This window comes from Phytophthora ramorum (assembly GCF_020800215.1).
Source record: "Phytophthora ramorum isolate Pr-102 chromosome Unknown Phyram_PR-102_s0015, whole genome shotgun sequence".
In the NCBI taxonomy this organism is placed as follows: domain Eukaryota; phylum Oomycota; class Peronosporomycetes; order Peronosporales; family Peronosporaceae; genus Phytophthora; species Phytophthora ramorum.
Genome location: NW_027150661.1, coordinates 1,093,245 through 1,103,534, shown reverse-complemented (window position 1 = coordinate 1,103,534; position 10,290 = coordinate 1,093,245). Strand labels below are relative to the sequence as shown.

The 10,290-nt window shown below is 59.7% G+C and overlaps 4 protein-coding genes across 4 annotated transcripts; 1 reads left to right on the top strand and 3 right to left on the bottom strand.

Moving 5' to 3' along the window:
* Positions 1-76: 76 nt before the first annotated feature.
* Positions 77-1,414, bottom strand: KRP23_12640 (uncharacterized protein; the record flags this gene model as incomplete). Its single annotated transcript, XM_067883281.1, has 1 exon — positions 77-1,414. The coding sequence occupies one exon, from the start codon at positions 1,412-1,414 to the stop codon at positions 77-79; it is 1,338 nt and encodes a 445-aa protein (XP_067739548.1).
* Positions 1,415-1,644: 230 nt separating this feature from the next.
* On the bottom strand, positions 1,645-4,200 carry KRP23_12639 (Type-2 histone deacetylase 2; the record flags this gene model as incomplete). The annotated part of the gene is made up of 1 exon (XM_067883280.1): positions 1,645-4,200. One exon carries the CDS (start codon positions 4,198-4,200, stop codon positions 1,645-1,647), a length of 2,556 nt encoding a protein of 851 aa, XP_067739547.1.
* Positions 4,201-6,662: 2,462 nt separating this feature from the next.
* Positions 6,663-7,848, top strand: KRP23_12638 (Heat shock factor protein 2; the record flags this gene model as incomplete). Its single annotated transcript, XM_067883279.1, has 2 exons — positions 6,663-6,867; positions 6,941-7,848. 2 exons carry the CDS (start codon positions 6,663-6,665, stop codon positions 7,846-7,848), a joined length of 1,113 nt encoding a protein of 370 aa, XP_067739546.1.
* A 619-nt stretch (positions 7,849-8,467) lies between these two features.
* On the bottom strand, positions 8,468-10,167 carry KRP23_12637 (Protein LTV1-like protein; the record flags this gene model as incomplete). The annotated part of the gene is made up of 2 exons (XM_067883278.1): positions 8,468-10,087; positions 10,165-10,167. 2 exons carry the CDS (start codon positions 10,165-10,167, stop codon positions 8,468-8,470), a joined length of 1,623 nt encoding a protein of 540 aa, XP_067739545.1.
* Positions 10,168-10,290: the final 123 nt, after the last annotated feature.

Genomic DNA, 10,290 nt, shown 5'->3' with positions numbered 1-10,290 from the left:
ACACCACAGGAACTAGCAAGTCTAACGATCGATAACAATTGGTCTCAATCTCTGAGTATTCTCTATGAGCTTGGAACTACCAGAGCGACACCAGCAGGGTGAGTGCCAGTGTGACAGTAGCGACCACGGGCCTATGCGTGGATGATACGGCGGCACTTGAGTCCGTCGTCACGTTCGGAGGCACCGTGTTCAGCGAGTTGATAGCGGAAGTGCCGCCGCCGCCCTCTTCGGATCCCGCTTGGCTCGCATGTGCAGGTTCATAATTCCAGTCCACGAGCGAGGCAGGACGCGAGAAGCTGCAGCCGTCCGCGAATCTGATGGGCACGTGGAGGCACGCGTCCGAGAAGTAGGAGCTCACAACATCCACGATGGAGCTCGGTACGAAGTCCTGGAGCACTGGGAACACGTCGGCGCCGCTGACACACTTGCCAGCTCCGAACAGAGACTGCAGGTCGATGCCGTACGACTCGGACGTGTTGTCGGCGAGCGGCAGGCCGTCAACCCACGTGGCCAAGCGGTCGAGCGCTACCACACAACCGCTGGCGGTGAACTGGTCGCTCGACACCGCTGCAACTGCATTGCCACCCGTGTCATTGTAGGCTTCTCCCTCAGCCTTGAGGCACGCCTGGTCGGTGGGGACCTGCAGATCCTCCAGCAGCGACGCCGCGCGGTTGGCAGATGTCGTGTTAGCCAACTCGCCCGAGCTCTGCAGGAAGGTGTAGCCACATCGCTGCGAGCTGGTGCCGTTGAACGCTGGCGTCTGCGTGGCGCAAAAGACGTCTCCGAGAAGCTGCGCGAGCTTGGTATACTGACCTGTGAGTGTGTAGTCAAAGAGTGAGACGCTCTCGCTCTCCCAGGCGGCGCAGCAGCCGTTCGCCGCCGTGGAGCGCAGCGTGGCGAGCGACGGCAGCAGCTGAGACCGTAGGCATGGCACGAAGCCGTCCACGTACAGCGAGCAGATCTGCTCGACTTCCCCCTCGTCCACGAGCCCCAGTCCTTCGAGGAACGCGTCCGTTGCGGTGCTGTCCCCACTGTCGCTGCTGCTTAACGTGAGGGAGAAGTTGCCCACCGCGTACTGCACCAGAGGCACGTCGAACATGGCGAGCGCGGCGACGCACGTATCCACTGCTGTGCTGGAGACCAGCGCCTGGCCCAGCGCCGTACCGTTCATGTTGGCCAAGCAGGAGCTGCCGGCGTCCGAGATGAGGAACTTGCTGGCGGCCGAGTCGCCCAGCAGTCCCACGAGGAGGTTGGCGTAGTCGTCTCCGATGACGGCGCGCAGAGGCTCCAGCACGGGCGGGTCGCTGTCTGAGAGCGAGGCGGAGCACGCGGACACGATCTTCGTCTCGGCCGCGACGTCACGAGGCAGCAGTAGCAGCAGCGGCAGCGCCGTCCACAGCAGCGAGACGCGCATGGCCAACTCGACTCTGAGCGCTCTTGGTAGTGTTGCAGATGCTTGTCATGCGGTGCTGAACTCTTGACCGATCGTGTGGTCGTAAAAAAGCACTTCAACGGCAACTTGTAACTATAGCGGTGCTGAGCTTGGTTTTGCAGTCACGTTAAGCTGCTGCCTGGCATCGAGAGCAGAGCGACAATGGCCTCCTCTCATTACTGTTCCTACCAAAATTGTGCCGGAGACGCTTCCTAGCTCGTCGAGGAGTCGGCCAGCTCCTTGGCCAGCGCCACATAGTCCACCTCCTTCCTGGCGCGTTTACCCCTCGAGCGTGCGAGAGGCACTGCGGCCTCTGGTTTGCTGCGCTTCTTCGCCTGTAGCATTGTGACGGCGGGGCCTGCTGCGGGGACCAGGTAGTTGGCCAGCAAGGCCTGCTCGTGTGCGGATTCCTTGGCTATCTCTTCCTCGTCCCACGGCTCCTGCGCCGGGTTGACGAGCGCCCGCGTGTGTGCTGCGACGCTGCGCGCGAAGGGCGAGACCATGCGGCCGTGGAAGTTGTAGCCTCCCTCCAGCACCGAGATAAGGCGGCCTTCGCAGCAAGTGGTGGCAATCTGCTTCACGTGACCCACAAGCCATTCGTAGTCTTGCTCCAGCAGCGACACGTAGCCCCAGTTAACGAGCTCCTTCTTATGGGCATCAAAGCCAGCCGACAGGAAGATCAGGTCCGGGTTAAACTCGCGCAGCTTCGGCAGGATGCGGTCGCGGAACGCACTCCGCCACTTGAGCCGAGAAGCGGAGGAGCCTTCGCGGCAGAATGGCAGGCCTTCGTCCCAGATCACAGGAGCGTCCTTCACGCTCGAGACACCCGAGCCCGGGTAAAACCACCCCTGAACTTCGCCCTTCGCCAGCTCCTCCTTGTTTTCGGGGTCTTTGTGGCCGTAGCCGTGCACCGAGCAGAAGAAAACGTTCTCCGAGTCGTCGTCGCTGCGCCAGGGTTTGTACTGATGCACAACCTGCTTGCCAACGCCGTAGGGAGTCTCAAAGGTAACCTCCTTCGTGGACGGCACAAGTTGGCGCACAATCTCCTCCGTGCCGTTGCCGTGGTGCACGTCAAAGTCCAGAATGGCCACCTTGTTAATCCCGCGGTGCTTCAGGTGCGCGCGCGCGTACGCTGCGCCGACAGCGACGTTGTTGAAAAGACAGAAGCCAAGGCTACCCTCCGGGTCATTCTCGCACACGACCTTGCCCACAGGCCCAGCGTGGTGTCCTGGCGGTCGTACGATGCAGAACGCATTCCTGCACTTGCCTGCTACGACCTCGTCCACAGCCTTGCACACGGCGCCAGCAGCACGGGCAGCAGCATCATAGGAACGTACCGACAACGCTGTATCCAGATCTAGCGACAACGTTGCATGGCACTCCTCAGCATCGTCACCGATGCTTAACGGCGCCGGCTTAGGTTGGTCAGGGAACTGGTGGTGACTCGTGCCGTCGTTCTTTGAAGCGACAGGCGTCTTGCCCACCGCCGACGCAGCTACAGACGCACACGCCCGACGCACGCGATCGACGTAGTGGAATTCGTGAACGCGCAAAATGTCGGCGATATCTGCGCGCTCAATGTCATGATCCCACTTGACGTTCGGCCGCTGGAACTCGCGAGATCGAAGGATGCCAAACACCGGGTCCACCAGCGTGTCGATTCGTTCAGGGTTTTCCGGTGGGGGGTCGGGGCCGCCGCGACGATGATATGCCATCGGCAAGTGCCTCCACACTTCGGGGTGGAAGAAGAACCGCGTCTGGTCTTTCTGTTGCACAACCGCGTCTTGCTTGACCTCTGTTGTCTCTGTCCCTGCTTCTGCTGCCAGTAAACGCGCCTCCAGCGCATCGAACGCACATCTGCGAGCCACTTGCGCCGCGGTGCATCCATGTGAATCTGTCAGCGCGAAGTCCGCTCCACCGCTTCGAGGAGAGGTGCGCAGGATCTCGACGCCCTCGGCAAAGTCTGCGAGCGCTGCAATATGCGAGGGCGTCTGGCGCAGCGGCGTCACCGGGTTCACGTCCACTCTATACTCTTGGACCAACCTCCTGGCCGCATCGGCAGCGCGGTACTTCATGGCCTCGTGCAGCGGTCGGAAGCCCACCTTGTTGCCCTTTTCCAGCAGCGTCTCGAGCTTCAGCGGCTTCTTCTCCGTCTCGTCCGCCTCTATAGCAGCCAAGTGCCGCTGATAGAAGGACGCCAGCACGTCCAGACACTTGACGAGGTCGTAGCGCGCGCACAGATGGAAGAGCGAGTTGCCCTCCTCGTCCCTGGCCGCCACTTTCTCGAACAGCAGCGCGCGCACGTCGTCTCCGTACACGTCCGTCGTCTGCTGCTTCTTCTCACCAAGCAGCTCGTCCAGTATCAGCTCGCTGAATGCCGCGTTGATGGCGCCCACGCGCAGCACCAGGTGCAGGAAAGGCGTGCCCAGGTCTCCACCCTTGAGGCGCAACATGGCGCTCGTGAGCGCGGGCGAGTAGCGCAGCAGGTGCAGCGCGCAGTGCGGTCGCTGGTGGATCACCGCCACGTGCAGCGGCAGGAAGCCCATGTCGTCCTTCTCCAATAGGCTCGTCTCACTCGACAGGACGCTCAGCCGCGACGGAGGCTCCGCGCGCGCGGACGGCAGCGGCAGCAACGCGCGCAGTCGGTCCACGTGCCCCTGCTCCGCCAGGTTGTGCAGCAGATACGCGTCCTCCTCCTCGTCATAGTCGTCCTCTGCGTCTTGGGGCCACGCGCGTGCAGCCGCACGATCCGCTTCGGAGCTCTCCATTTCGGATGCGAAAATGGCCAATGAGAGCGCGAGAAGAAGGTGCTTGGGAAAACATTAAGCATTACAAGTACATGTAGCGAAAGCTGTCTTGGACGAGAGGGGCTGCAGCGGCGTGCTTAGAATTTTGCTAAAACAATCGATCCGATCGTGAGACTGTCGGCTGTTAGCAAACAAACGTGTCCGTTGCTGGACCGACCGGTAGTTGGGCCTTTTGGTAGCAGGTTCGTCATGACACGACCGTGCGGCATCAAGGAGTTCCAAAGCTAGTCAGGTTACCGCAGGTTTACTTAGTGTCGACTACAGCCCTCTGTGCCTGAGATCTTCTTGTATTTCACCGTGCTGGAGAACTACAGCGACCGCCACGCCCTGCCTTTTGTGCGTTACTCCTACCAAAATGCCACCGCGAAGAAGCGCAGCTAACGGGAGGCCGCGCGCCGCGAAGGAGTTGGTTGAGCAAGGCCAGCAGCAGTAGTCAACATGGCAAGCTCCAGTCGACAATGAGACGAGGCGGAAGATACTTTTTTGCTAGTGTTGTCATTAGTCGCGCCGAGAAAAGGATAACTGCTGTTCACATGCGGAGCTCTAATTGCGCGTTGCGTTGGCGGAGGTCGGTTGGCTAGAGCACTTACGCCGACGCTCCAGAAGACATGAAACCTGGCTCGCTTGCTATATATATGCTAGCAGCGACATTTGCCACCACGGCATGCGCACAACAAGTGTATAGCTCCCCCATGCACCAGCGAAATTTAACGACGGATTGCTTGTGCGCAGCGGAAACGCCTCGGCGTTTCGAGCGAAAATTAGTGTTGAAGCCACCGAGATTGCACCGCCGAGACTGCACACTGCACAACCAGCAGCAAGAAGATCAGCAGCAGCAAGAAGACCACCAAGCAGTGCCCAATGCGAAGGACACGTCGGCTTCAACATGGATCCGCTTCGACCTACACTTTTTGTCCAATCGGCGCATCCCAGGCGCCACGTCTTTACTGCAGCAAGTCATTTGATACAAGTACGACCGCAGCTGTGCAGGCAGCAGTGCCAACGGCACTAGCTTACAGCTATGCGCGGGTTGCCGTGCCTATGGACTATCTGCTCGACACTCGTCCTATCCGCCATCTATCCGGACTTCGCTGGACTCGCCTGCAAAGCAAAGCCCCGATGTAGCCATCTCGCATCAAAGTGGGACTCGAGAGGGTCGGAAGATACTCCTCCGATTGACTTGATTTGACTATGGCCATGCCGGCTGCCACGCTAGCACGGAATGTCGTTTTATACTCGCGATTTGTATGACGCGACATCGAGTATGAAGCAGGCTGGGAAAAGAGCGGGACGCTGCTGCTGCCACCAGTGATTAATAGTGGTCCACACAATGCCTCAAATACGCTCATCCCGTAAACTGGCGCCACTTCGCGTCGCAAAAATAAAAAATTCAATCAGGTATATAGGTCACCCGGCGCGGTTTTCACCGTGGCTCCGCTCCGCTCCCGCTCCAGGGAACCCACACCGCGCGCGCGGTGCTCCGAGCCAATATTTGTCCCTTTTACGCATGTATGTGGGGCAAACATTGATATTGATGTGGACCACCATTGCTCACCCGTGGCAGCAGACACTCTGAAAAAAAGAGCGCTGAGTGATGGTTTGGCACACGCTGATTGGTCCGTTTCCAGGTGCGCATATCAGTTGTCGCACATGTCGCAAGTAGTGTCTGTACACACTGTCTTTCTATACCCTTTAAAACACATACAAATAGTATATCCGTTTCAAGAGGTAAGAGTGACGAGCCGAATTTCAAATCTCCTGCCCCCGAGATTTTCAAGCCAAGCGAACACCAAGCCGAAGCTCGCAATCGAGGAGAAATGGCAAAGCACAGCCAACGCTGGAGCATCCAGACCGTACCAGAACGTTGACACAGACCTAGAGAACGCTGGCAGAGGTAGCGCATTGGCCCAAGACAGGGTTCGAGCTCTCGCTGCCGCCGGCAAGATCCATCATCCGCAATTTTTTTCCCGAAATGCCGCAGACATAACGGTAAAGCGGGGTTGCGCCACCCCATTGAAGGGACGAGCAATCTCGCAGTCCTCTTGCAGCGTCGATGCCAGCACGAGTTACTGTAATACCTTATTGCTTGTACATAACTAATAACCGATGTGAATTAATAACTAGTAGCTATGCAAGTTAGAAGGCGAAAACGGTACGATTTGTCCGGCCTATTTTTCGAACCGCGCCCTATCGCTTCAACATGAAGATGGGCCTTGACGCGCTACGATTGGCCAAAAAGGTCACAACGCCAGCTGCGCACTGAATTTTTGCTTGCAAGCCCTCACTCAGCAAAAAGACCGCGGAGCCGCAGGTCATTTGCCGTCAAGATCAGCAGCCAGCATCAAGCAGCAAGCACCCACAACAGGAACTCGCGGCGCATAACGCCACCCGCAGCAGCCATTCAACAGCCACAGCTCCCCGCCATGAAGGACGCGGCGTCCAGCAGCAGCAGCAGCAACAACAGCCTCGCGCTGGCAGCAGGCAACCGCCGCCCGCGCGCGCAGAGCCTGCAACACTTCGACAGCAAATGCTCCGTGCCGAGCGAGTGCTGTAGCTCCGGATCGTTCGTGAGCAAACTGTACCGCATGGTCGACTCGGAGCCGTCCACGATCGTCACGTGGTGTCGAGGTGCGTTCTGCCGCGCTGTCTGTCTTGTACCCAATCACTCACTGTACCCCTTTCCTTCTGTTGTTGTACCCAGGCGGCAGCGCGTTTTGCATCGTGGACCCGAAGCTCATGGCCGAGCACTGTCTGCCCAAGTACTTCCGCCACCGGCGCTTCTCGAGCCTCATCCGCCAGCTCAACTTCTACAGCTTCTACCGCGTGCAGGAGGGCCAACTCACCATCTACCAGCACTCGTTCTTCCGGAAGGGCCGTCCCGACCTGCTCGTGCACATCAAGCGCCGCGGCGCTGGCAAAGCCAAGGACCCGTGGTTCGATCCGCTGGCCAACACGAGCAGCAAGGCGCCAGAGCAGACCGTCAGCCCCGTGCTGACCCCCATGCAGACGCCCTCCATGACACCGACCTCGTTGGGGCTTGCGGCGTGCTACTCGCCCATGGCCAAACCCGTCGCGCTGGACAACATGTCGCCTGCACTGAAGCCTGCCATGATCCAGACATGCCCACCCTCGGTGGACCTAGGCGGCTCGTTCCTCGGCGACGGCTTGATCAAGAAAGACATGGACCACGCGTACCCGCTGCCGTCGGCGCTCAACATGAAGAACGAGTTGCTATTCGGGGACATGATGGAAACGAGTCTGTCGCTTCCCAAGACGTCGAGCGGCCTCTCCGCGCCGCTGGACATCGACATCCAGGACTTCCTCACAGACGACTGCAACATCACACCCGGCCAGATCGATGACCGACTATGCGGCGGCATGAACCACAACAAGTGCGCGATGGTCTCTCGCGACTGCCTCAAGTTCGACGACGCGCAGAGCCTGGAGCCGTCGCCCATTCTGACGAGCCAAGAGGACGCCGAGTCGGCGAGCTTCGAGAATGAGGTGCTCCTGGACCTGGCCAATGTGGAGCCGGGAGCATGGGAGGTGCCGCTGTCGCCGCTGAACGACGAGGAGGACATGATGCCGTGGCTGGACCTGTGCTTCTAGACTGTATGGTTGCGTACGCACACGCAGACCGACCGATAGACCAAGCCGCGCGTTGATTATTTAAGCCCCAGCGAAGCTGCCCAAGCCAGTCAGTCCCCTCCTGCCCTCCACCGAGCCAGCCTCCTGTCGAGGCCGCCAAGCATTTTTCTATCATCATCGTTCCCGTTAGGACTCCCAGTGTCGTAGGATGTAGGCAGAAGAGAATTAAGTTAGCAAGTTATTAAGGAGAGGATTAGGACGTAGCAGTATGTAAAGTAGGATGTAGCGACGAACGTAGGCAGCGCAGCAGAGCAAAGGAAACGAAACACGATGAAAAACCGACACCTTGACTTGATTGATGGCATTTAACTGGGCAGATGTGCTAGTCTCGGTCGGCTGAGCCGCACACTCCATGGCAGCCGGCAGTCCGTCTGCGTTGGACGTGCGAGCATGCAGTGGTCGTCGAGCGGGATAGGCACGCAGGTTGAAGTCCTTGCTGCCAGCTTGCTGCCTGTAGCTAGCTAGCGGCGGCTGAACGACGATGCCGTGAATTAGCGCGTTATCTCATCTCCAAACAAGGCGCTGCCCCCACTGAATGCATCTTCATGATCAGTTCATTGCTGCCTCCTGGCTATCTTACTTAGTACTTGAAGACGGACACACGGCCGGCCACGGTCTGCGTGGACTGCCGCGCCTCCTCCTCCTTGAACGCCAGCTTGGTCTCCTTCTTCTCGGCGCGCCGAGTCATCTTCTCCATCTTGACGGCGGCCTTGCGCGCGCGCTTCTGCTCCTTGGTCTCGCCCTTCTGCCTTCGAGCCGACTCCGGCTGCTGCTCCACTTGCTTGGCCGCCTTGCTCTTGACGGGCGCCGCCGACTCGAACACGCCCAGCGGCATGCCCGTCTTGCGGGACAGCGTCACCTTCTGCTTGCGAATGTCCTCGCCCTCGGCGATGCTAGCGATCAAAGGCTGTTTCTTCTTCTTGCGGCGGGTCGGTCCTTCCTCCCGCAGCACCGTCGGGTGGTTGTCCAGCGTCGAGTACGTGCTCACGATGGTCTCGCAGTCCCATTGCTCGCGATCCTCGCGCTGCAGGTACTGGTTGCGCTCGAAGAGCTCCTCCAGCTCCTTCTTCTCACGCTCGGCGCGCTCCACGGGGCCCTCGGGCTCCTCCTCGTCCTCTGTCTCGGCGTCCTCGTCGTACTCGTACGCGAATCGCTCGGCCGCGCACTCGTCCAGCACCTGCTTGAGGTTGTTGCCCTCACGCAGAGGGTTGCCCAGCTTGCCCTCAGCATCGGCCAGCTCCTGCTGCACGAAAGCGTAGTCCTCCACCACGGCCGCGAGGAGCTCGCCGTCCAGCGTCTCCTTGCCGCGCGTCTCTGGGTCGTCCTCCTCCAGCTCGCCCAGCTGCTCGTCGTCGTACTCCTCCGCGAGCGTCTTCTCAAAGAGCTCGTCCAGTGCGCGCTGCGCCTCGTCGCGGTCCTCGGGCAGCTCCAAGTCTTCGTGTTCGCCTTCATTGTCGCTGAGCTCCTCCTCCTCGTCGCTGAACTCCTCGTCCTCGCTATCCGTGATGTTGCCACGATACAAGGGCGTGACTCCACTGGCCGCCTCCATGAGCTTGGCAATGTGTGCGTCGTAGTCAAAGTCATCGGTGCCTGCGTCCTCTGCGTTGTCCTCTGCAGCCTGAACCACAAAGTTGTCGTCCAGCTCCTCGAACGCCTCGTCATTCACGAGCGCCTCCCTCAGGTCCACGTCCATGACGTCCGTCGTGAGCGTAATAGCGTCCAGCAGTCGGTCCTGCTCCTCGACGCTCGGCAGCGCGTCCTCTGGCAGGTCCACCTTGCGGGACAGCGCGCGGGCCTCCTCGCCGGCATCGAAGCGGCTCGTGGCTGAGTAAAACTTGCCCTGCCCCATCTCCTTCATGTGCTGCGTGTAGTCGTAGCCGTCCCTTGGCAGTCCGTTCTCGTCCACGAGGTCCTCGGCCTCCACGCCACCAAAGCGCACTTTGCGCACGGGGAAGGCCGCCTTGCTCTTCTTGGGAGCTGATGGAGCGTCCACAAGGTCGGGCATCTCATCGTCGCTGTCGTCTTCCTCGTCTTCATCGTCGTCCGACTCGGAGTCCGAGCGCAGCTCCACGTGCTGGCTGGAGGACAACAGCACGTACTTGGAGGCCTCCGGGTCGTTGGCCTTGGGATCGCGCTGGCTACGGTGCACCACGTGGAAGTGCTGCGCCGTCTTCTTGTTGATGAACTGTTTCTTGCGGACCTGCAAGTGGTGAGCACAAGGACGTTAGCGCCTGGAGAGCGAGAGAGCGAGAGAGCAAGAGAGGAAGGAACACTTGCCATGGTCGAAGCTTGATTGGCAATGTGTGACTGGCGATGCCGGAATATGACGCAACGTAGGCTTCATGAAATAACAGAGGTTCACGATTACCTAATCGGAGGACGTCCACCGGTGTCTACGCAAGA